At 46.7% G+C, this 27,044-nt stretch overlaps 1 protein-coding gene across 1 annotated transcript in view; it reads left to right on the forward strand.

Moving 5' to 3' along the window:
- The window catches only part of LOC138638749 (cytochrome P450 2C25-like), a 419,304-nt gene that overhangs the window by 251,088 nt on the left and 141,172 nt on the right, over positions 1-27,044 (forward strand). Inside the window, exons 4-5 of the mRNA XM_069728305.1 lie at positions 14,067-14,216; positions 14,475-14,635. Of these exons, the coding sequence (XP_069584406.1) occupies positions 14,067-14,216; positions 14,475-14,635 (311 nt within the window). The remainder of the gene's footprint in view (positions 1-14,066; positions 14,217-14,474; positions 14,636-27,044) is intronic.

The raw sequence follows: 27,044 nt of genomic DNA on the forward strand, positions 1-27,044 counted from the left end.
CAGGATGATTGGGTGTCATTTTTGCCGTTGGCTGAGTTCGCCCTTAATAATCGGGCCAGCTCGGCTACCTTGGTCTCTCCATTTTTCTGCAATTCTGGGTTCCATCCTCGTTTCTCTTCAGGACAGGTTGAGTCTTCGGACTGTCCTGGTGTGGATTATGTGGTGGACAGGTTGCAGCAGATCTGGACTCAGGTAGTGGACAATTTGACCTTGTCCCAGGAGAAGGCTCAGCTTTTCGCTAATCGCAGACGCCGTGTGGGACCCCGACTTCGTGTTGGGGATCTGGTTTGGTTATCTTCTCGTCATATACCTATGAAGGTTTCCTCTCCTAAATTTAAACCTCGTTTTATTGGTCCGTATAGGATTTCTGAGATTCTCAATCCGGTGTCTTTTCGTCTGACCCTCCCAGACTCCTTTTCCATACATAATGTATTCCATAGGTCGTTGTTGAGGAGATACGTGGCACCTATGGTTCCATCTGTGGAGCCTCCTGCCCCTGTTTTGGTGGAGGGGGAATTGGAGTATATTGTGGAGAAGATTTTGGATTCTCGTGTCTCTAGACGGAAACTCCAGTATCTGGTCAAATGGAAGGGTTATGCTCAGGAAGATAATTCCTGGGTTTTTGCCTCTGATGTCCATGCCCCAGATCTTGTTCGTGCCTTTCATGTGGCTCATCCTGGTCGGCCTGGGGGTTCTGGTGAGGGTTCGGTGACCCCTCCTCAAGGGGGGGGTACTGTTGTGAATTCTGTGGCTGAGTTCACTTCTGTGGTCACAAGTGGTATTGCAGTCTCTGGGCTTCCTCCCTCAGGTGTTTTGGTGAGCTCGTTGGCTGCCTTGCTATTTAGCTCCACCTGAGTCTGTCTTCCTTGCTCCTTGTCAATGTTCCAGTGTTGGATCTGAGCTACTGCATCTTTCCTTGGGCCTGCTGCTCTGCTAGATAAGTGCTTCTAGTTTGTTTTCTGTTTTTTCTGTCCAGCTTGTTATTATCTTTTGCTGGAAGCTCTGAGAAGCAAAGGGGTGCACCGCCGTGCTGTTAGTTCGGCACGGTGGGTCTTTTGCCCCTTTGCGTGGTTTTCGTTTTAGGGTTTTTTGTGGACTGCATAGTTCTCTTTGCTATCCTCGCTCTGTCTAGAATATCGGGCCTCACTTTGCTGAATCTATTTCATTCCTACGTTTGTCTTTTCATCTTGCTAACAGTCATTATATGTGGGGGGCTGCCTATTCCTTTGGGGTATTTCTCTGAGGTAAGTCAGGCTTGTATTTCTATCTTCAGGCTAGTCAGCTCCTCAGGCAGTGCCGAGTTGCATAGGTAGTTGATAGGCGCAATCCACTGCTGCTTCCAGTTGTGTGAGGATAGATCAGGTACTGCAGTCTACAGAGATTCCACGTCTCAGAGCTCGTCCTATTGTTTTTGGTTATTGCCAGATCTCTGTATGTGCGCTGATTACTGCACGCTGTGTTGCCTGATTGCCAGCCATAACAGTAAACCACGTCACCTGTGTAAGGAACCTCAGAAGCCGCAGCTTCACTCATAGCCACCAGAGGGAGCCCATAGACGGAACTCGCCGAAGTACCATTCACGACCACAGGAGGGAGCTTGACAACAGAATTCACAACACGTCGCCACAATAAAAACACAACCTATTGACATGTCTGAAACCTTGTCGTTCCATTTTAGACAGAATCATATTACACTGCATTGGCTCAGGAATTTGCTCTGAGGATAACGCCATAGCGCTCACGGTTCTGCGCTCCCGCAAGCGCCGGTCAATCTGAATGGCCAAAGACATAGAATCACTCAGATTGGAAGGTGTGGGACACCCCACCATAACATCCTTAACGGATTCAGAAAGACCCTTTCTGAAAATTGCAGCCAAAGCATCATCATTCCATTTAGTCAGCACAGACCATTTTCTGAATTTCTGACAATACAATTCAGCCGCCTCTTGCCCCTGATATAGGGCTCACAAGGTCTTCTCAGCTTGATCCACCGAATTAGGTTCATCGTACAATAATCCCAATGCTTGAAAGAAAGAATCAATATTAAGCAAAGCAGGATTGTCAGATTCCAGGGAAAATGCCCAATCCTGTGGATCACCACGCAGCAGGGATATAATGATTTTAATCTGCTGAATAGGATCACCAGAGGACCGGGGTCTCAATGCAAAAAACAGTTTACAGTTATTTTTGAAACTCAAAAATTTGGACCTGTCACCAAAAAACAAATCAGGAGTTGGAATCTTAAGTTCTAAAGCAGGAGTCTGAACAATATAATCTGAAATACCCTGTACCCGAGCAGCAAGCTGATCCACACGAGAAGCTAACTCCTGAACATTCATGCTAGTACTAGGTTCCTGAGCCACCCAGAGATTAAGAAGGAGGAGAAGACAAAACAGGCTGAAGAAAAAAAAATGGCTCAAAACCTTTCCTCCCTTCTTCTGAGATGCATTTAACTCATTGTTGGCCAGTTGTACTGTTATGATCAGGCGACCTTGGAGCAGCATGAAAAAACCTTCGCTGGAGTAGTGGTAACTATACAGACCGCAAACCCTGATCCTATCACAGACACCAGAAGTAGCCGTGGGGTGTGCCCAACAAAACCCAGACACCTCAACACAGCCGGAGGACCAAACACCCCCAAAGATGGAAATAGGAAAACTATCTTGCCTCAGAGTAGACCCCCAAAGGATAGGCAGCCCCCCACAAATTACGACTGTGAGTAGGGGAGGAAAAGACACACGCAGACAGAAAACAGGATCAGCAAAGGAGGCCACCTCTACCCAGACAGGAAAGTATAGTACAGGATACCAAGCGGTCAGCACAAATAAACTACAAAATATCCACAGCAGAAAAATACAAAAACTCCACCACCTAACTAAAGATGTGGAGAGTATATCTGCGACTCTAGCGAATCCAACCAGACTGAGAAAACAACAGGACAGTCTAAGCTGGAACAAAATAGAAACTATGAACAGCACAGAAACTAGACACACAGCCTGTGTGCCTAAGAAAATATAGCAGACACTTATCTTTTGCTGAAATGGCAGCAAGCAGGATAGGCCAGGCAGAGAACCAATACTTCCAAAAGAACATTGACAACTGGCAAGGACTAATGAGTCCTGCAAAGCTAAATACCCCAGTCAGAATTGCAATTAGCAGAAACACCTGTCCAGGACTGCCGCCCAGGCACAACTGCATTACCATCAACAACCACCGGAGGGAGCCCAAGAGCAGAATTCACAACAGGTATCTGCTGTTCTAAACTGTTGTAAACTGGCCATGTCCTCTATGAATGAAGGCTATTCAGCTTTTTCTTGGCTTTGCCAATTATCATAGGCAATTTATCCCTCATTTCTCCTCCTTAACTGGACCAGTTTCTGCTCTTGTTTGTAAGGGTGTTGACCCTAATCACTGGCCCCCGAGGCTGAGGTCGCTTTCCAACCCTGAAACAAAAATTTGCTACAGTCCTGGTGCTCCATCGACCGGAAGCCAGTAGGCCATGTAGCCTTGAGGTAGATGCATCTTCTATTGGAGCTGGAGCTTTTCTTTTGCAAAGGTCTAACTCTGGTCATTTAGTCTCCTGTGGTTTTTTTCTCTAAAGCATTCTCCTCTTCTGAACGAAAATATTCCATTTATGACAAAAAAACTGTTGGCCATCAATCTGGCCTTGGAAGAGTGGCATTATCTCCCTAACAGAGCCATTCTTCCCTTCATCATTTACATGGATAACAAAAATTTGGCCTACGTTCAGTCCACCCAAAGACTAAAACCTCGGCAAGCCAGATGGTCATTGTTCTTCAGATGTTTTACTTCAAGCTCCGCTTTCGACCTGGTAATAAGAACATCAAAGCCGATGCCCTATCTAGGTCTTTTCAACCACTGAATGAAGAGGAGAGACCAGGGCATATTGTTGATCCACCTAGGATCATTTCCGCGGCTCCCTTGAGCGTGATCATCCCTCCTCCTGGAAAAACCTTTGTGTCAAATCGTGACAAAGGGAAAGTATTGCATTGTGGTCATTCCTCCAGGTTTGCCGGACACGTTAGGGGCAAGAAGACGCTCTCCCTTATTTCTCGCCATTATTGGTGGCCATCACTTCACCAAGATGTCCTTAATTTTATCGCTTCCTGTTCTTCTTGTGCCAGAAACAAAGTTCCTCAGCAGCTACCTTCAGGACTCCTGCATCCGCTCCCTGTGCCTTCTGTTCGTTGGAGCCATATTGCTATGGACTTTGCCGATTTACAGCACTCCTCCAACTGCACTGCTATCTTGGTAGTAGTGGATAGATTTTCCAAGATGGCCCACTTCATTTCCTTGCCTGGATAACCATCTGCCCCTGACTTGGCGAAGATCTTTTACATCAAGTCTTCCGACTTCACGGATTTCCACAGCATATCGTGTCCGATCGAGGAGTCCAATTTACCTTTAGTTTCTGGAGAGCTCTTTGTGGATTAATGAAAGTGTCCCTGGATTTCTCCTCCGCCTATCATCCTCAGTCCAACGGACAGGTAGAACATGTAAATGAAGTTCTCACGTCTTACCTTTGACATTTCTCCAATGCTCACCAGAGTGACTGGGTTTCTCTCCTCCCATGGGCAGAATTCGCCTGCAACAATCACCCTAGTGAATCATCATCTAAGTCTCCTTTTTCTGTGGTCTTTGGGCAACATCCCGGCATTCCCCTTCCTGTTCTCCCCACCTCAGGTGTATAGGCGGCAAATTCCCTGTTCTTGGAATTTTCTAAAATTTGGCATGAGACTAAAGGGGCGCTTGAGAGGGCTAGTAGCAGAATGAAAAGGTACGCTGACAAGATGCATCTGGATGTTCCTCCGTATCATCCAGGTGATAAAGTATGGCTATCCTCACGCTACATCAGACTTAAAGTTCCCTCTCAGAAGTTAGGTCCACGCTAGATTGGTCCCTTCGAGATTTCTAGTCGCATCAATGACGTAGCTTACAAGTTGAAGCTGCCTGCTTTGTTGCATATTTCCAATGCTTTTCACGTGTCGCTCTTCAAACCTGCAGTCTTCAATCACTTTCATTCTGCTCCGTCTCACTCCCCTCAACCAAGCACTTCTGATGGTATATTTGAGGTTAAGGATATTTTAGCCAGAACGTCGGTTAGGGGGAGGACTTTGTTTTTAATTGATTGGAAGGGATTTGGTCCTGAAGAGAGATCATGGGAACCCCTAGAGAACATCGATGCTCCTCATATCGTAAGGAGGTTCTTCTCCAGCATTAATAGGAGGGGGAGTAAGAGAGGGGGTACTGTCACGTCGTCTGATACTTCGCTGCCTTCCACCTGGGTTCTCAAGCTCGCAATGCTTCTGCGGCCCATGCATGCACAGGTGTGCTCCTTCCACCGCTAGGGTTTCTGGGAGGTTGTGACCCGGTGGCTCCGCTCCAACATGGCGGCACCCATTGGATATTTCTATCCTGCGTCTCCTCAGGTAAGATGCCTAAGAATCTATTATGCTTACGCTAGCATTCTTGCTGGCGCTATCTTTGGTACCTAGGCTCCCTCTCTCTATTACTTCACTTAGTCTCAGCCTTGTTTTTCTTCTGGTTCACATCCATTTCTGCCAGCCCTGTGTCTCTGCCGTTCCTGCCAGCCCTGTTTCTCTGCCGTTCCTGTTGTGAATTCTGTGGTCAAGCTCCCTCCTGTGGTCATGAGTGGTACTTCCGCTGGTTCTGTCTATGAGCTTCCTCTGGTGGATGTGAGTGGGGCTGCGGCTTCTGAGTTTCCTTTCTCAGGTGATGAGGTTAAGTCGTTAGGTGCTGCTCTATTTAACTCCACCTAGTTCTTTGTTCCTGGCCTCCAGTCAATGTTCCAGTATTGGTCGTGCTCTCTCCTGGATCGTTCTTGTGACCTGTCTGCCCTGCATTAGCTAAGTTCTGCTTGTGTTACATTTGTTTGCTATTTTTTCTGTCCAGCTTGCTATATTGGTTTTTCTTGCTTGCTGGAAGCTCTGAGACGCAGAGGAAGCACCTCCGTACCGTTAGTCGGTGCGGAGGGTCTTTTTGCCCCCTCTGCGTGGTTGTTTTGTAGGTTTTTGTGCTGACCACAAAGCTATCTTTCCTATCCTCGGTCTATTCAGTAAGTCGGGCCTCACTTTGCTCAAATCTATTTCATCTCTGTGTTTGTATTTTCATCTTATCTCACAGTCATTATATGTGTGGGGCTGCCTTTTCCTTTGGGGAATTTCTCTGAGGCAAGGTAGGCTTATTTTTCTATCTTCAGGCTAGCTAGTTTCTCAGGCTGTGCCCGAGGCGCCTAGGTTTTGTCAGGAGCGCTCCACGGCTTCCTTTAGTGTGGTATGATAGGATTAGGGATTGCGGTCAGCAGAGTTCCCACGTCTCAGAGCTTGTCCTATGTTATTTTTAACTATCAGGTCACTTGTGTGCTCTTAACAACCAGGTCTATTGTGTTTCTGAATCACCAGTTCATAACAGTACTGGAGGCCCAAAGTACTAATGCTTCTCAATAGAGGGAAAAGAGAAGTTCTGAGACCATTTTTCTTTCTTTGCACTGTGTTTTGTCTTTCTTTTCCCCTAGACATTTGGGTGGTTCAGGACACAGGTGTAGTGATGGACATTAAGGTTCTGTCTTCTTGTGTGGATAATCTCACTGCAAGAGTACAAAAAATTCAAGACATTATGGTTCAGAAATCTATGTTAGAACCTAGAATTCCTATTCCTGAGTTATTTTCTGGAGATAGAGCTAAGTTTTTGAATTTCAAAAATAATTGCAAACTGTTTCTGGCTTTGAAACCCCGCTCCTCTGGTGACCCAGTACAACAAGTTAAGATCATTATTTCTTTATTACGTGGCGACCCTCAAGACTGGGCATTTTCCCTTGCGCCAGGGGATCCTGCATTACATAATATTGATGTGTTTTTTCTGGCGCTCGGATTGCTGTATGATGAACCTGATTCAGTGGATCAGGCAGAGAAAAGTTTGCTGGCTCTGTGTCAGGGTCAGGATGAGGTAGAGATATATTGTCAGAAGTTTAGGAAGTGGTCTGTGCTCACTCAATTGAATGAATGTGCGCTGCCAGCTATTTTCAGAAAAGGTCTCTCTGAAGCCCTTAAGGATGTCATGGTGGGATTTCCTATGCCTGCTGGTCTGAATGAGTCTATGTCTTTGGCAATTCAGATCGGTCGACGCTTGCGTGAGCGTAAAACTGTGCACCATTTGGCGGTATTATCTGAGCATGGACCTGAGCCTATGCAGTGCGATAGGACTTTGACCAGAGCTGAACGGCAAGAACACAGACGTCAGAATGGGCTGTGTTTTTACTGTGGTGATTCCACTCATGCTATGTCCGATTGTCCTAAGCGCACTAAGCGGTTCGCTAGGTTTGCCACCATTGGTACGGTACAGTCGAAATTTCTTTTGTCCGTTACTTTGATCTGCTCTTTGTCATCCTATTCTGTCATGGCATTTGTGGATTCAGGCGCTGCCCTGAATTTGATGGACTTGGAGTATGCTAGGCGCTGTGGGTTTTTCTTGGAGCCCTTGCAGTATCCTATTCCATTGAGAGGAATTGATGCTACGCCTTTGGCCAAGAATAAGCCTCAGTATTGGACCCAGCTGACCATGTGCATGGCTCCTGCGCATCAGGAGGATATTCGCTTTTTGGTGTTGCATAATCTGCATGATGTGGTCGTGTTGGGGTTGCCATGGCTACAAGTCCATAACCCAGTATTGGATTGGAAATCAATGTCTGTGTCCAGCTGGGGTTGTCAGGGGGTACATGGTGATGTTCCATTTCTGTCTATTTCATCATCCACCCCTTCTGAAGTCCCAGAGTTCTTGTCGGATTACCGGGATGTATTTGATGAGCCCAAGTCCAGTGCCCTACCTCCGCATAGGGATTGTGATTGTGCTATCAATTTGATTCCTGGTAGTAAGTTTCCTAAGGGTCGACTGTTTAATTTGTCTGTGCCTGAGCACGCCGCTATGCGGAGTTATATAAAGGAATCCTTGGAGAAGGGTCATATTCGCCATTGGGAGCAGGGTTCTTTTTTGTGGCCAAGAAGGATGGTTCGCTGAGACCTTGTATTGATTACCGCCTTCTAAATAAAATCACGGTCAAATTTCAGTACCCCTTGCCGCTGCTGTCTGATTTGTTTGCTCGGATTAAGGGGGCTAGTTGGTGCACCAAGATAGATCTTCGTGGTGCGTATAATCTTGTGCGTATTAAACAGGGCGATGAATGGAATACAGCATTTAATACGCCCGAGGGCCATTTTGAGTACCTGGTTATGCCATTCGGGCTTTCTAATGCTCCATCAGTGTTTCAGTCCATTATGCATGACATCTTCCGAGAGTACCTGAATAAATTCCTGATTGTATACTTGGATGATATTTTGGTCTTCTCGGATGATTGGGAGTCTCACGTGAAGCAGGTCAGAATGGTGTTCCAGGTCCTGCGTGCGAATTCCTTGTTTGTGAAGGGGTCAAAGTGCCTCTTTGGTGTTCAGAAGGTTTCATTTTTGGGTTTCATTTTTTCCCCTTTTACTATCGAGATGGACCCTGTTAAAGTTCAGGCCATTTATGATTGGACTCAGCCGACATCTCTGAAGAGTCTGCAAAAGTTCCTGGGTTTTGCTAATTTTTATCGTCGCTTCATCAATAATTTTTTTAGTATTGCTAAACCGTTGACTGATTTAACCAAGAAGGGTGCTGATGTGGTCAATTGGTCTTCTGCTGCTGTGGAAGCTTTTCAAGAGTTGAAGCGTCGTTTTTCTTCTGCCCCTGTGTTGTGCCAACCAGATGTTTCGCTCCCGTTCCAGGTCGAGGTTGATGCTTCTGAGATTGGAGCAGGGGCTGTTTTGTCGCAAAGAAGTTCTGATGGCTCGGTGATGAAACCATGCGCTTTCTTTTCCAGGAAGTTTTCGCCTGCTGAGCGTAATTATGATGTTGGCAATCGAGAGTTGCTGGCCATGAAGTGGGCATTCGGGGAGTGGCGTCATTGGCTTGAAGGAGCTAAGCATCGCGTGGTGGTCTTGACTGATCACAAGAACTTGACTTATCTCGAGTCTGCCAAACGGTGGAATCATAGACAGGCTCGTTGGTCGCTGTTTTTCTCCCGTTTTGACTTTGTGGTTTCGTACTTTCTGGGCTCTAAAAATATGAAGGCGGATGCCCTGTCTAGGAGTTTTGTGCCCGACTCTCCAGGTTTGTCTGAGCCGGCGGGTATTCTCAAAGAGGGGGTAATTTTGTCTGCCATCTCCCCTGATTTGCGGCGGGTGCTGCAAAAATTTCAGGCTAATAGACCTGACCGTTGCCCAGCGGAGAAACTGTTTGTCTCTGATAAATGGACGAGTAGAGTTATCTCTGAGGTTCATTGTTCGGTGTTGGCTGGTCATCCTGGAATCTTTGGTACCAGAGATTTGGTGGCTAGATCCTTTTGGTGGCCGTCTCTGTCGCGGGATGTACGTTCGTTTGTGCAGTCCTGTGGGATTTGTGCTCGGGCTAAGCCCTGCTGTTCTCGTGCCAGTGGGTTGCTTTTGCCCATGCCAGTCCCGAAGAGGCCCTGGACACATATCTCTATGGATTTTATTTCGGATCTCCCCGTCTCTCAAAAAATATTGGTCATTTGGGTTGTTTGTGATCGCTTCTCTAAGATGGTCCATTTGGTACCCTTGTCTAAATTGCCTTCCTCCTCTGATTTGGTGCCATTGTTCTTCCAGCATGTGCTTCGTTTACATGGCATTCCGGAAAACATCGTTTCTGACAGAGGTTCCCAGTTTGTTTCGAGGTTTTGGCGAGCCTTTTGTGCTAGGATGGGCATTGATTTGTCTTTTTCCTCAGCTTCCATCCTCAGACAAATGGCCAGACTGAACGAACCAATCAGACCTTGGAAACATATCTGAGATGTTTTGTTTCTGCTGATCAGGATGATTGGGTGTCCTTTTTGCCTTTGGCTGAGTTCGCCCTTAATAATCGGGCCAGCTCAGCTACTTTGGTTTCGCCGTTTTTCTGCAATTCTGGTTTCCATCCTCGTTTCTCTTCAGGGCAGGTTGAGTCTTCTGACTGTCCTGGTGTGGATACTGTGGTGGATAGGTTGCAGCAGATTTGGACTCATGTGGTGGACAATTTGACATTGTCTCAGGAGAAGGCTCAACGTTTCGCTAACCGCAGGCGCTGTGCGGGTCCCCGACTTCGTGTTGGGGATTTGGTTTGGTTGTCATCTCGTTATGTTCCTATGAAGGTTTCCTCTCCTAAGTTTAAGCCTCGTTTCATTGGTCCGTATAGGATTTCTGAGGTTCTTAATCCTGTGTCTTTTCGTTTGACCCTTCCAGCTTCTTTTTCCATCCATAATGTATTCCATAGGTCATTGTTGCGGAGATACGTGACACCTGTGGTTCCATCCGTTGATCCTCCTGCCCCGGTGTTGGTTGACGGGGAGTTGGAGTATGTAGTGGAGAAGATTTTGGATTCTCGTATTTCGAGACGGAAACTTCAGTACCTGGTTAAGTGGAAGGGTTATGGTCAGGAAGATAATTCCTGGGTCTTTGCCTCTGATGTTCATGCCGCCGATCTTGTTCGTGCCTTTCATTTGGCTCATCCTGGTCAGCCTGGGGTCTCTGGTGAGGGTTCGGTGACCCCTCCTCAAGGGGGGGTACTGTTGTGAATTCTGTGGTCAAGCTCCCTCCTGTGGTCATGAGTGGTACTTCGGCTAATTCTGTCTATGAGCTTCCTCTGGTGGATGTGAGTGGGGCTGCGGCTTCTGAGTTTCCTTTCTCAGGTGACGAGGTTAAGTCGTTAGGTGCTGCTCTATTTAACTCCACCTAGTTCTTTGTTCCTGGCCTCCAGTCAATGTTCCAGTATTGGTCGTGCTCTCTCCTGGATCGTTCTTGTGGCCTGTCTGCCCTGCATTAGCTAAGTTCTGCTTGTGTTACATTTGTTTGCTATTTTTTCTGTCCAGCTTGCTATATTGGTTTTTCTTGCTTGCTGGAAGCTCTGAGACGCAGAGGAAGCACCTCCGTACCGTTAGTCGGTGCGGAGGGTCTTTTTGCCCCCTCTGCGTGGTTGTTTTGTAGGTTTTTGTGCTGACCGCAAAGCTATCTTTCCTATCCTTGGTCTATTCAGTAAGTCGGGCCTCACTTTGCTAAAATCTATTTCATCTCTGTGTTTGTATTTTCATCTTATCTCACAGTCATTATATGTGGGGGGCTGCCTTTTCCTTTGGGGAATTTCTCTGAGGCAAGGTAGGCTTATTTTTCTATCTTCAGGCTAGCTAGTTTCTCAGGCTGTGCCCGAGGCGCCTAGGTTTTGTCAGGAGCACTCCACGGCTACCTTTAGTGTGGTATGATAGGATTAGGGATTGCGGTCAGCAGAGTTCCCACGTCTCAGAGCTTGTCCTATGTTATTTGTAACTATCAGGTCACTTGTGTGCTCTTAACAACCAGGTCTATTGTGTTTCTGAATCACCAGTTCATAACACGTTCCTGCCTGCCCTGTGTCTCTGCTGTTCCGGAAAGCCCTGTGTCTCTGCCATTCATGCCAGCCCTGTGTCTCTGCCATTCATTCCAGCCCTGAGTTTTTGCCGTTCCTGCCTGCCCTGTGTCTCTGTTGTTCTTGTCTGCCCTGTGTCTCTGCCATTCCTGCCAGCCCGTGTCTCTGCCGTTCCTGACAGCCCCGTATCTCTGCCGTTCCTGCCAGCCCTGTGTCTCTGCCGTTCCTGCCAGCCCTGAGTCTCTGCCGTTTCTGCCTGCCCCGTGTCTCTGCCGTTCCGGAAAGCCCTGTGTCTCTGCCGTTCCTGCCAGCCCTGTGTCTCTGCCATTCCTGCCAGCCCTGTGTTTCTGCCATTCCTGCCAGCCCTGTGTCTCTGCCATTCCTGTCTTCCCTGTGTCTCTACCATTCCGGACAGCCCTGTGTCTCTGCCGTTCCTGCCAGACCTGTGTCTCTGCCATTCCTGCCAGCCCTGTGTTTCTGCCGTTCCTGCCTGCCCTGTGTCTCTGTCGTTCCTGTCTACCCTGTGTCTCTGCCTTTCCTGCCAGCCCCGTGTCTCTGCCGTTCCTGACAGCCCCGTATCTCTGCCGTTCGTGCCAGCCCCATGTTTCTGCCTTTCCCCGCCAGTCCTGTATCTTCGTCCATACCCTTTCTTCCTTGCCCAGCCCATAGTCGCCCCTTTGGCTCCAGCAGTTGTGGTTTTCATCCCCATTGGGCCTGTTCCAAACACTCCCTGTATAGGGGGGATCCATCTGGTCCACTCGTCCTCGGGGGCTTTGAAGCCGCGACCCAGGGGGTCCACTTTTCGGGTTTTTCCCCCTGAATCCTGATACCAGTCCAGATGTGACGGTGTCAGTTTCCTGTTATGTTGGCTTTTGCAATGACCATCAATAAATCTCAGGGACAGTCCTTGGATATTGTAGGAATTTATTTGCCTCTCCCAGTGTTTTCACACGGGCAATTATATCTGGCTTTCTTTGAAGGAAAAGCCAACAAATAAGGGTCAAAATATTTGAGACACAGAAGCATGGTAAACTTATTCCTAACATTGACAAATGGTTTACTGTCAACTGTGTATACAAAGAAGTATTTTATTAAGCTTTTCAACAATTGTAAAAGCCAAAAATTTTGTACACAAAAGCTGGACTAACTCCTAGCCACAGTCTACGGATCAAAAATTGGGCATGGACAGGGCCTTGGGAGCAGATCTCTAGTGCGCACAACCATGTGAAATAGCTTACACTCAGGAACATTGAGGAATAGCTCTATCGGATAGCTCTACCCGTTCATTTCCTTCAGGAATAGGCCTATGGGATAGCTCTACCCGTTCACTTTCTTCATCGATAGCGCTATCGGATAGCTCTACCCGAAAATTATTAACTACAGAGCTTTTTCATACTCAAGGTAGAAGTTGCAGGAGAGGTACAACAGGTGCTATTAGTCTGCACAAACGCCAGTCTCGTGCAGGGCTACACTCCATTGCGTGGTTCGTAACCACCGCACGCCCGAAGCGCACGCAATCACTTGTCTCAATTTATTTTTTTCATTTTGCAATTTGCATAAAATTATCATGGCTATTGATCCTGTGATTTCCATAAGTCCATGACTTTTCATTCTTGTTGTTGCAATTTGAATGAATATTGAGGAGTAGAATACTATCAAATATTTCAAAATGTGGCTACGGGACCAGTTAGACATCTCTTGTACATCACCAATTAAGATGAGTGATGTACAGAGAACTTCTAATTGGGACATTTAGATAGGGATTGTTATAAAAAAATTGTCAAAAATGCGTATAGTATGCAAAGCTTCTGAGACACATTCTGTTCTATGCAAAACTCCTTAAGGCTGGAGAACCTGGAGAACAGGCTTGTGCTTATCCCATAACATCAATTTTTAGCAATATATAACAAAGATTTGGCACTCAAACAAGTTATGAAGTGATCATTTGTTGATTTTTATTGTACGTCCAGACACAGATTCAACAGATGCTGTTAAACGTTTTCGGTCCCAATGGACCTTCCTCAGAACAATTCCATTTTATCTGGTGTTGCAGAGTAAAAAAAGTGGGAGGCGAAAAGCCACTTTACTGGAGTAATGCTGTGGGGCGGTAGAATATGCTGGTGCGAGGGCTCCTAGGCAAACTCGGTTTGCTCTGGATGACTGTGGCCCAAATTCGGTCTGAAGAGAAGCAGCGGGAATGGCGGTACTCCACCAGAGAGATAGACACTTCTCTTTGCCTATGAGCCCTCGCACCAGCATATTGTACCGCCCCACAGCATTACTCCAGTAAAGTGGCTTTTCGCCTTTCACTTTTTTACTCTGCAACACCAGATAAAATGGAATTGTTCTGAGGAAGGTCCATTGGGACCGAAAACGTTTAACAGCATCTGTTGAATCTGTGTCTGGACGTCCAATAAAAATCAACAAATGATCACTTCATAACTTGTTTGAGTGCCAAGTCTTCGTTATATATTGATTTGTGGGTTGGACACCCTAGTTGAGCACAAGCCTCTCACCTATTGACTGAGTGCCGTGTTTTTGTACTGTATCAATTTTTAGCAATTATTAAAACAACAGTGACCTGTCTTCAATCCATGCAGGTGTCCTCTTCTCCACTGGAGAGAACTGGAAAGTGATGAGAAGATTCACGCTGTCCACATTACGAGACTATGGCATGGGGAGAAAGGACATAGAAATCAAGATCACTGAAGAGTGTGACTGCTTATCACAGACTTTCAGATCTTATGGAGGTAATTCAGTTCATAAAATGTCTTCATTGATCTGCAAATAAACTGTATAGACTCTTTTTTTATCAGGAGTGTTTTCAAAGTTGCTTAATTTTTATTTTGGATAGATTGGAGTAATAAAAACCTTAATTGGAGCATTCCCAAATACTGGTAATGACGTACAAAGTGGCAAATAAATGAGTTTAATTTTGTGTTGTTTTTGACCTTACAAAATTCATTTTCATTCCTTGAACTAAAAACTTCCCCACATTGTATTTTCAGGGAAACCATTCAATAACCAAACTATCATAAATGCTGCAATGGCCAACATAATCGTGTGCATCCTGCTGGGTCATAGATTTGAATATGATGATCCTTCAATCCTAAAACTCTTGAATCTAGTGAATGAAACTGTCAGGATCATGGAAAGTAAGATGGTTCGGGTAGGTATACTTTTATAACTATGCCAGAAGAAATGGGTTATTGGCAGTGGTGTAACTAGAGTCGTATGGGCCCTGGTGCAAAATTTGGACATGGGACCCCACCAGTATGTTGTTAGATGTTCAAACCACTGCAATAATGTCCTATGTTCTGGCTCCTATCCTGTAATAATTTGTCCTGTCATGTAATACTGTAATAATGTCCCCTGAACTGAAGCTCTTCTTCAACACATTGACAATAAAAAAAATAACAAGAACATTTGTTTTTAATTTCAAGATTGTTTGGATTAGTTGCAACATTGGCTCATCAAAAAAGACTAATACCCTTTTAAAAATTCTTTATTTAGTATAAATAAAAAAAAAAAATAAGTGAAAAAAACAAACGAGCAAAAAGTAAAAAAAAAAAAATGATGATTTTCTGATCTGTAGCCTCCAGTTGGTATGCCAGCTGGGGTACTAATATGCCTATTTTACCCTAATTCGCCCTAACTGAACCCCTGCCTATCAGCGGAGGTTGGCACCCTCTTGAAACGCAAATGGCGCCCCCGCTCAGCGACGGCTCGCCCTGGATTCCCTAGTGATCCCATCCGTATCGGAGGGTGCACAATAAACCACACATCATAATTCCAATCCTAACCCCAAAAAGCATAAATGAATTTGTATCACAAATTAATACAGGAAAGAAATATATCTTGGTACCGTGTTAGCCAGTAGATAGAAAAATATTTAGAATTGAGAGTCCTCAGTGGTTGATACCTTTTAGCCATTAAAAGGTATCAACCACCGAGGTCTCTCAATTCTAAATATTTTTCTATCACAAATTATACACTCCAGGGAATAAAGACAGGGCGCAATCAACTGGCCATAAAAAACCAAGAGGATACCAAAATTAGAGGCTAAAAACAAATATCTTATTAGAAAATGGATATGTAGGGGGAAGGGGGGTGTTTGTTTCATTACTAGCCCTTCACAGTCCCTATTTACAGAGTCCCTACCTGGCTGTGGAGGTTGGCACCCTAAATAATACGACTATGGCACCCCCGCGCAACGACGACTCACCCTCTTTTTTTATAAAACCTATAACTCTCCCTTTACGTATTCCCAGTAATGATGGAATATGGAGGGGGGGGGGGGTTTAAAGTGAGTTTGCTCAGAATATATATCCAATTTATCTATAATATAGAGTGCGGTAAAGAGCAGTTTGGTTAGGTTAGATATAAACAAGCCATAATATAATGTTTAATACCCCTGAATTGTAACTGATAAAGCATATGGTAAAGAGCAGTCAGGTTAGGTTAGATACAGTTAGGTCCACATATATTTGGACAGAGACAACATTTTTCTAATTTTGAACACATAAATAGATTATCTGCGCTGGATCCTCTTACTCCGTAGCCAACCAAGATTAGTATCTGGGAAGTATTAAAATAGGGGTAGTGATTAAAAAAGATACCCACTTTATCTATTAAATAAAAACCAAACTAATTGGTATACATGAATGCATGAACCCCTATGAGGGAAAACAAGATCAGTAATAGTGGTGCTTAGAGTCGTACCAAATATTTGTAGCACAGACCAGGTTATAGTTCACAAATAACTCCAACTCATTCATTCAGGGAAGTCCGGTATTACCTGATGTGTTGTACCCAATAGTATCCGGAACTTTCGCTGGTTAGTCCTTCTGTGCAGTCCGAGTGTCCGTTATAGTAGAGTCCAAGAGTCTGTGTTCGCGTGGGTGTGTTGCACGTGCTGCCCCGGCCGGCGGCAAAAGCACCATGCGCTCCCCCACTGCTCAGGACGGAGGAGCGCTAATAGGTTCAGCCGCTAGGTGCACTGCTGTTGCAGGACCTTACGTGACGTCACGGTCATGTGGTAACACACGTGACTGGCTACGGACAGCGCAGTAAGTCCACTTTTCCTTTCCTACGCATTTCGGAATATAGCGTATTCCTTCCTCCGGGATGGACCGTCCTGGGTTTCCTCTACATATATAGCACAGGGAGAGCATGTGACCGCATTATCTATTAAAAGCGAATAATTCGATTTCACTGTTTAAACCCTTTGGTATTAGGGTTATTAGTACAAATATCATTTTGGTCTCCTCCTTGGACATTTGATTAATATAGTTCCCCCTTCGCCAGCTTTTATGTACGACTTTGAGACCTGTAATGGAAGTACCGTTGGTTTTACCGGTATGATAGAGAGAAAAATGCTTTGACAGCGGGTGCCCCTGGAATTTCTTATTAATATTCCTTAGATGTTCACTGATTCTTACTTGAAGGGGTCGCTTTGTTCGCCCAATGTATATTTTATTACAGGGGCATTAATGGAATAAATAACCCCTTCTGTGTTACAAGATATATAGTCCTTTATTTGCCATTCCATATTCCCATTCCAGAGTGAAGACTGTTTTTTTGTTTTCAATAGTCTGCAAGGTTTAGAGCTCATACAGGGAAAAAAGCCATGATTCTTAGACAAGGAGGAGTGTTTCTTGAGGCCATACATATGTGGAACCGTGGGGGCTATTTTGTTCCCCAAACTATTGGCCTTTCTATAAATAAATAGCGGGTGCTCTGGAAGCTTGTCACCCATGATTTTATCCTCCTTAAGAATGTCCCAATGCCTCTTTACTATTTTTCTAAGAAGATGGGAGTTGGCATTGTATTGTGTAATAATAGGGACAGTCTCCAATGATAACTGCCTATCTCTTTTCTTCTCTTGGAGTAAGTCAGATCTAGGTGTCCCCTCTACTATTATTTTCACTCTAGATAGAGAACCCGGGGAATAGCCTTTATGAATAAATTTCTTAGTGAGGATCTCTGCTTCATGATTAAAGTCTTGGGCATGGGAACAATTTCTTTGTGCAAGACTTTAATCATGAAGCAGAGATCCATTTACCCACCACTATATAATGTTGAGATCACTTTTACAGTACTAAGGGTATTTGTACATGGCTTCATTTAGATTCCAGGAAAAACACAAGTTTTCCCAGATAAAGTCACATCAGAAAAACGCAGGCAGTTGTTCTGTTGAGGCAGTAAAGCTAGTGGCTTCCCAACGTTGTGCATCTGCTCTGCCCCCAATGCTTCTGTCTCAAAACTGTTGTAACACTAGCAGTGGGTGATGTACTCGTCTATTGCTCCCCAGCACATTACGTGAAAGTGAGGGTCCTGGGTGGGTATGTGGGCTTATGGTGTGAGGGCACTACAATGGTGCAGGCCAAGTGATGTTCCTGGTTTTCCAGGGCCAGATGTTTCACTGTTCAAGGAGGGAGACCACCAGTCAGGGCTGACACTAGGAATTTCGGGGCCCCATACTGGCAACATTTTGGGGCCCCCTTAAGACTCCACCCAGGGTCCACCCCAGCCCTGCCTCAACCCCTTGAAATGTCCACAGCCCCACCGCTGTCTCTTGGAAAAACTCCACTTCTCACCAATCACACATTAACAGTTCCCATCACCAGATCACACACATAACCAGCAGCATTAGTTTTGGCCAAAAGGTTTTTTAATCTGCCATGACGACAAGGTAGACTGTTTTGGCCGGGTCCTAATCTACTCTAATCTATTAAACATTTGTTAAATTATGCAATACAATTTAGGCATATTTTTATTTATTTTTCAATTGTTCAAATGACCAATAATACCATATACAAGGTCCCAATCATCTTTTGCAATCCCCATCACGCCCACATCATCATTTGCAATCCCCATCACCCCTGCATCATTATTTGCAGTCCACATTACCCTCACTTCATTTGCAGTCCTCATCACCCCTACATTATTTGCAGGCCCCATCACCCCCACATCATTATTTGCAGTCCTCATCACCCAAACATCATCATTTGCAGTCCCCATCACCCCCACATCATCATTTGCAGTCCCCATCACCCCACATCATTATTTGCAGTCCTCATCACCCCCACATCATCATTTGCAGTCCTCATCACCCCCACATCATAATTTGCAGTCCCCATTACCCCATCATCATTTGCAGTCCCCATCACCCCCACATCATCATTTGCAGTCCCCATCACCCCCACATCATAATTTGCAGTCCCCATTACCCCATCATCATTTGCAGTCCCCATCACCCCTACATCATCATTTGCAGTTCCCATCACTCCCACATCATCATTTACAGTTCCCATCACCCCTGCATCTTTATTTGCAGTCCACATCACCCCCACTTCATCATTTGCAGTCCCCATCACCACTACATTATTTGCAGTCCCCATCAACCCCTTGTTAGGGCTAGCGGAACGCACCAAATAATAAGATAGATTAAGGTGCGTTCGCAGCCCAGGGTCCACCATGCAGAGATGGAACCTGCTGCCAAGTAATGACGGACTATATGGCGGTACAATGTGAATACACACACGGGTTAACTTCACCCTGTGTGAAGGAAGCAAACCCTGTTAAGTCACAGGGCCGCGGTACCGCACACAAGAGCGCAGGCAAGGAGTCACCAAGCTCAGTCCCAAGACTTGGGATCCGAGTCCGACTAGACTACTTGCGCTTGACACCGCTAAGGGGGGCGTCAGCGTTACCAAAGTAATAATAACAGATGCACGAGAGTGCATGCGGTGCCGCACTGGTGGACGCCACTAACAACCCAAGCTTGAGTCAGGAAAGCGCTGTGAAAGCGCACGGCGCCGCACTGGCGGTCACAGCAATTAGATGCTGTATCATGCGTTACGTGCTGGTAGCTAAGTCGGGCGCTAGCTAGCAATCACCCACCTTCCGCGAACAGTCATCCAATAGGGAGGGGATTTTAATGAACGACTTACACTCACAACACACACACGTTTACAAATGTACACTAGCGCATGGCCATGCGGTCATGCGCAGCTTATATAGCTGCAGCACGTTCAGGACCTTCCAATAAAGGACCAATGGGAACCGTTGCAGCATCTGAGCATGTGATCCTCGATCTCCAATGGGAGATCTCACCCTGGGCATGCTCAGAAGGGAAAAAGCAGGACTTAGATCCCAAAAGCGTCTGCTCGCCACTGCCCAGCACTAGCTTCAATGGCAGAAGCAGGCAAAGCAGCAGTAATCCTATGCACAGAGTGAGACTGAGCAAGACGCTGGGAATGACGTCTCCGCTGAGCAGACTCCACTGCGGCTGGAGAAGAATGGGAGACCGCAGCAGAGATGGTTCGAGATTCCCCCTGTGCAGAGGTGGGAACTCGACACCTAACATTACCCCCCTCCTTGGACCTCGCTACGCTCAAAGGCAGCAATGAGCTGTGGAGCTTGAATGTGTTTAGCAGGCTCTCAGGACCTGTCCTCTGGGCCATAACCCTTCCAATCCACCAAATAGAATTTTTTGCCACGTACCACCTTGCACCCCAAAATAACGTTCACCTCGTAATCGTCCGTAGACAAACCCGATGTCCCGGCAGATGACTCGGAAAACCGGGACATGTATACGGGTTTCAAGAGGGACACATGAAAGGTGTCGGTGACACCCAAGCGTGGAGGAAGGGCCAGACGGTAGACCACAGGGTTAACCTGTTCGAGGACCTTGAAGGGACCCAAGTAGCGAGGTGCAAACTTAGTGGACTCAACACACAGCCTGATGTTACGGGCGGAGAGCCACACTAAGTCGCCAGGAGCAAAGGCAAAGGTCGGAGGGGAGCGCCGAAGAGCATCGGCGGAGGACCTCATTCTCTCCTTGGAGGCCGAAATGGCATCCTGAGTGCGGTCTCAAATGTCCCGTGCCTCCACAGCCCAGTCTGCCACCCTGGAATTGGTGGAAGACACAGGCATGGGCACAGGAACACACGGATGCTGGCCGTAATTTAGGAGGAATGGAGTCTGACCAGTGGAGTCAGCTACGGCGTTGTTAAGCGCAAACTCTGCCCACGGTAGCAAGGATGCCCAGTCATCCGGCCTGGCAGAGACAAAATGTCGTAAATATCCCTCTCTACCAACCCATTCATCTCGGGATGATATGCCGGAGAGAGATTCAACTCAATACTGAGTAGACAACAAAGCTCTCTCCAGAATCGAGACGCAAACTGGGGACCCCGGTCACTAACAATTTTGTCTGGCATACCGTGTAGGCGAAAGATGTGTTTGATGAACAACACAGCCAGAGCCCGAGCAGAGGGTAGCCGTGGAAGAGGCACCAAGTGCACCATTTTGGAAAAATGGTCGGTGATCACCCAGATAATGGTGCAGTTACGAGACTTGGGTAAGCCCACTACAAAGTCCATCCCGACCATCTCCCAGGGCCTGTCCGCCACCGGCAAAGGGTAAAGCAAACCAGCTGCTGTTGCCGAGGGGACTTGTTCTTGGCGCAAGAGACACACGCCGAACATATTCTGCGACATCACGAGCCATATGCGGCCACCAGTATGTCCTCGCCAGTAACTCAGATGTCCTTTTGGAACCAAAATGTCCACCCTGGACGAGTGTGCCCAAGAGAGAACCTCCGGTCGCTAACTGGGTGATACAAAAGTCTTGCCCGGAGGCTCAGACTAGCGAAACCGGGGCCACAGTTCTCAAGCTCTCGGTGGGGACAATAAGCTGAGGCTCCTCTTCCTCCTCCACAGATGACACAACGGAGCGAGAGAGAGCGTCGGCCCGAATGTTCTTCTGCCCAGAAAGAAAATGAAGGGTGAAATGAAACAAGGACCATCTGGCCTGGTGAGAATTTAACCGCTGGGCTGTCTGCAGGTACACCAAGTTCTTGTGGTCAGTGAACACTTGGAAGGGAAAGCGAGCTCCCTCCAAGAGGTGTCTCCACTCTGAAAAAGCTAACTTCATGCTAGCAACTCCCTGTCCCTGATGGAATAATTCCTCTCCGCTGGTGTGAAGGTCTTGGAGAAGAAGAAGCAAGGATGCTTCCGACCTTGAGCATCCTTTTGGAAAAGGACTGCTGCAGCACCAACGGAAGAGGCATCCACCTCCATGACAAATGGCTTATCTACATCGGGGCGATGTAGGATGGGAGCACTAGCTAAGTGTGACTTAATCGAGAGAAAGGCCTTGGAGACCTCCTCTGACCACCACTTGGGATTTGCTCCCTTCTTGGTGAGGGGAACCAAGGGAGCTACCAAAGTTGAGAAGTGTGGGATGAACTGACAATAGTAGTTAATGAACCCCATAAAGCGCTGCACCGCTTTAAGTGAATGGGGTTCCTGCCAGTCCATCACAGCCTGTAGTTTGGCAGGATCCATAGCCAATCCCTGGGCGGAGATGATATAGCCCAGGAAAGGTAAGGACTCCTGCTCAAACATACACTTCTCCAACTTGTCATAGAGGGAGTTTTCCCATAGGAGGTCGAAGACTTTGCAAACATCTCTCCGGTGGGAGTCAATATCTGGAGAGTAGATGAGAATATCATTCAGATAGACTACGACCGAGTTAGAGAGCATATCCCGGAAGATGTCGTTCACAAAGTCTTGGAAGATGGCTGGGGCATTACAGAGCCTGAAGGGCATCACCAGATATTCACAGTGCCCATCCCTGGTGTTAAAAGCCGTCTTCCATTCGTCCCCCTCACGGATGCGAATCAGGTTGTAAGCACCCCGCAGATCTAATTTAGTAAACTCCCTTGCTCCCTGAAGCCCATCGAAGAGCTCAGATATCAAGGGCAAAGGATACTTATTCTTAACGGTGATGGCGTTAAGACCCCTGTAGTCTATGCATGGACGCAGTTCCCCATTCTTCTTCTGAACGAAGAAGAACCCTGCCCCAGCAGGTGACACTGACTTCCTAATGAATCCTCTTGCCAGATTTTCCTGGATGTACTGTGACATGGCCTCCGTCTCCGGGAGAGATAACGGATAGACTCGACCCCGGGGAGGCTCAGCACCAGGCAAGAGATCAATAGGACAGTCACAGGGGCGATGGGGCGGAAGGGTCTCCGCCGCCTTTTTGGAGAACACGTCTGCATAGGACCAGTATTGCTTGGGGAGAGAGGAAAGATCTTCGGGTACCTCTGTAGTAGCAACCTGAACGCACTTCCTCTGACACCTACCCCCACAAGATTCACCCCATCCCAGAATTCTGCCTGAGGACCACTCGATATGAGGAGAGTGGTACCGTAGCCAAGGTATTCCCAACAGGACCTCATCAATTCCCTCAGGAATGACGAGCAGAGATATAATCTCCTGATGGAATGGCGACATGGACAAAGTAAAAGGGATGTTCTGGTGTGTTATCTGTGAGGGCAGTGTCGACCCATTCACCACTCGTACCGTTACTGGTTGAGCTAGCATAACCAGGGGTATTGCGTGACGCTGGGCGAAGGCAGAAGACATAAAATTGCCCTCCGCCCTAGAATCCACGCAGAGCTCTACTGAGTGGGAGGATGAGCCTACAATAATTGTCCCCTTAAAGGACAATTTGGAGGCAAATGTCGCTGTGTCTAGTGTACCTCCACCCACTACCACTAGACGCTGATGTTTCCTCGACCGCTGGGGACATCTGTTGGCAAGATGTCCTGACTGCTGGCAAACATGACAGACCTTAAGTGCACAAGCGGTCCGGGACTTAGATCACGCTCGTGACACTTCCATGGCCTCATCTGACTCAGGAACCAGGACCGGAGATTCCCGAGGTTTGGCGAAGGTAGGAGCCCGCCGAAACCTCTTCCTACACTGGGCTCGTTCTAACCTCCGCTCATTAGAACAGAGGTCAATACAAGTAGAGATAGTTATTAACTCCTCCAGTGTGGCAGGAATCTCTCTAGTGTCCAGAGCGTCCTTCACGTTATCAGCCAGCCCCTTCCAAAATATGGGGATAAGGGCTTTATCCGACCACTCCAGCTCAGAAGCTACAGTGCGGAAGTGGACGGCAAAATGGCTGACCAAGGACTCTCCCTGAGTTAATGCCAGCAGTTGGAGCGAAGTATCATGGGTGACTTCAGGTCCTAAAAAGACCTGTTCCAGAGTGCTCTGAAACAGCGGAGCACTCTGCACCACATAATCGCCACGCTCCCACAGCGGCGTAGCCCATTCCAACGCCCTGTCTGACAAGAGAGAAACAATAAATCCCACCTTAGCCCGCTCTGTGGGAAAACGTGCAGCCAGGAGCTCGAGGTGAATAGAGCACTGACTCACGAATCCCCTACAAGATTTGCTATCTCCAGAAAAATTTTCTGTCAGCGGGAGGCGAGATAATGTCGGAACAGGGGTGGCAGTGTACAAGGTTGCTGCAGCCACGCTAGCAGCCTGTACAGCAACTGCGGTAACATCCCCAGCTGAGGTTGAGCTCTCGAGAGCCGCCAACCTACCCTCCAGCTGCTGGATATACCGCAAGGATTGCTGTATGTCCGTCATTACTAGCCAGACCTTGGCGCTAGTGTAATGTTAGGGCTAGCGGAACGCACCAAATATTAAGATAGACTAAGGTGCGTTCGCAGCCCGGTGTCCACCGTGCAGAGATGGAACCTGCTGCCAAGTAATGACGGACTATATGGCGGTACAATGTGAATACACACACGGGTTAACTTCACCCTGTGTGAAGGAAGCGAACCCTGTTAAGTCACAGGGCCGTGGTGCCGCACACAAGAGCGCAAGCAAGGAGTCAACAAGCTCAGTCCCAAGACTTGGGATCCGAGTCCAACTAGACAACTTGCACTCGACACCGCTAAGGGGGGTGTCAGCGTAACCAAAGTAATAATAACAGATGCACGAGAGTGCATGCAGTGCCGCACTGGCGGACGCCACTAACCACCAAAGATTGGGTCAGGAAAGCGCTGTGAAAGCGCACGGCGCCGCACTGGTGGTCACAGCAATTAGACGCTGTATCGTGTGTTACGTGTTGGTAGCTAAGTCGGGCGCTAGATAGCAATCACCCACCTTCCGCGAACAGTCATCCAATAGGGAGGGGATTTTAATCAATGATTTTCACTCACAACACACACACGTTTACAAATGCACACTAGCGCATGGCCGTGCGGTCATGTGCAGCTTATATAGTTGCAGCACGTTCAGGACCTTCCAATAAAGGACCAATGGGAACCGCTGCAGCATCTGAGCATGTGACCCTCGATCTCCAATGGGAGATCTCACCCTGGGCATGCTCAGAAGGGAAAAAGCAGGACTTAGATCCCAAAAGCGTCTGCTCGCCGCTGCCCAGCACTGGCTTCAATGGCAGAAGCAGGCAAAGCAGCCGTAATCCTATGCACAGAGTGAGACTGAGCAAGATGCTGGGAATGACGTCTCCGCTGTGCAGACTCCACTGCAGCTGGAGAAGAATGGGAGACTACAGCATAGATGGTTTGAGATTCCCGCTGTGCAGAGGTGGGAACTCGACACCTAACACCCCTCATCATCATTTGCAGTCCCCATCACCCCCACATTATCATTTGCAGTCCCCATCACCCCCACATCATCATTTGCAGTTCCCATCACCCCCACATCATCATTTGCAGTTCCCATCACCCCCACATCATCATTTGCAGTTCCCATCACCCCCACATCATCATTTGCAGTTCCCATCACTCCCACTTCATAATTTGAAGTCCCCTATCCCTCCTTCACTTCATCTACAGTCCCCCTTACTTCATCATTTGCAGCCCCCTAACATTTCATCATGTGCAGTACCGCCTCAAACACAGTTCATCATCTGCATTGTCACTCCCCCCACCTCACCCATTTAAAAAAACAAAAATCCTTTTTATACTTACCTCAGTCATTCCCGGGGCATCTAGTGTTTACAGCAGTGAAGCAGCAGCTAGAATGTATGGGCTGCTGAGAGGACCTGAAAGGAGCCCATACATTCTAGAACATTCACTAATGAGACTGCTTGTATGTATGCGCTATAGTCAGGACCTGCAGGGAGCCCATACATTCTAGCTACAGCAGAGCAGGAGCTGCGCAGGTAAGACGGCCGTGCACTGCTTCAAAAAGGCTCCCGGGCCCCAGCGCCCCGGGCCCCATACAGCAATAAGGGCAGTAATGCCCTGATGGCGGCCCTGCCACCACCTCTTCAAAAACATAGTTTTCCTGAACAAAAGTCTGGTGACAACTGTATACATGAGGTAGCGGCACATTTCTTCTCATACATTTCAATATCACTGAACATCTCTATACATATTCTCTTCACTTCCTTTACTTCTCTGGTTCCAGTTTTCACTTTTTTTACTTGTTTCTGCACAACCCAGTCTGGTACCACATTACAGTCCGTGACAGTCATCCTTTACTCTTGCGGTGGCTTGACTTTGTTCTTTTAAAAAGATAATGCCAATATGGCTGAAACTCACTTGTAGGTTGTTGACGCGTAAGGAACTCTTAGCCGAGGCAATCACTTCATTCCATGTTCTGGTCCGTCTAGTACAAAGACCTGTCTCACTCAGTGTCCTAGTCCTCCAGTCATTTTGCTGACTCATCTCACCTTGATCAAACTGTAACTCAGTCAACTCTTTCCTTCTCTTCAGGCTTTCATAATTTTGCTATCTTATGCTTTGATCTCCTTTTCAGCTAAGGTACACCCACAAGCTTCGGCATTCACTGGATCTTAGATCCGTTTCTGTCACTCGCTGTGCCTTAACTTCATTTTTAAGAGGAAACTGTATCTGTCCCCTGCATTAGCCCCTCCCACTATGGGCTAGTCCCAACATTTAGCTCTACCTTACCCTTCTTACTCTCTCTTGCTGGGCAGAACTCAGCTTACTAACAGTGCAATGGACAACACTACAATGCTTCAGAGCACAATTCACATTACACCTCACCCTCACAATAGGACATGACAGTATACACATTACACTTTTCAATGTACACAGCACTGATGTCTTCAAGGGGAACAGGGCAATATGTCCATCTCTTTACACTGTAAAAAATTAACATGCTGCTATTTGCATCCACTGCAGCGTTTTCTTATATTGAAGCAAATAAAGAAGAAGTGGTGTAAGACGTAACATGTGCACAGCGATGCCATTTCGACAATACTGTGCACTATGGTTATTTTATAGGGCACTTATTTTCAGGTGGGTTTTTGAGTGGAATCTGCCGAAAAAAGACATTTCATGCATATTATCCTGCGTTTGGATTAGCACATAATGGTTTAGTTCAGGAGACACGTGACTGGTCACACGTGTGAATCCAGTCTAAGACTGTGTTTGCCTTTAAGCGCTTGAAAAGTTTTTAATAAATTCCTAGGAGAACTCTGAATGTTGCACATTTATTATCAAGACAATCAGAGGCTTTTTAATTCTTGAGATTTTAAATTAATCAAATTTTGTTAATGTTAACGAAACAGGCAAATTTTAATTAATAAAATGCTATGTTTTAGTTAAAAATTTTAGTAAAAAAATATAATGTCAAAATGAAAAAAAAAATTATATAGAAAAGGGAAGAAAGAGAAAAATAATTTCTTACTTAACACTCCTCACCCCTACTTTCTCCCAAAAGTAAAATAAAGTTTAATGCAGATTTCAAATGTAACTCTGCCTA

The sequence above is a fragment of the Ranitomeya imitator genome, chromosome 5, assembly GCF_032444005.1.
Source record: "Ranitomeya imitator isolate aRanImi1 chromosome 5, aRanImi1.pri, whole genome shotgun sequence".
NCBI lineage: Eukaryota > Metazoa > Chordata > Amphibia > Anura > Dendrobatidae > Ranitomeya > Ranitomeya imitator.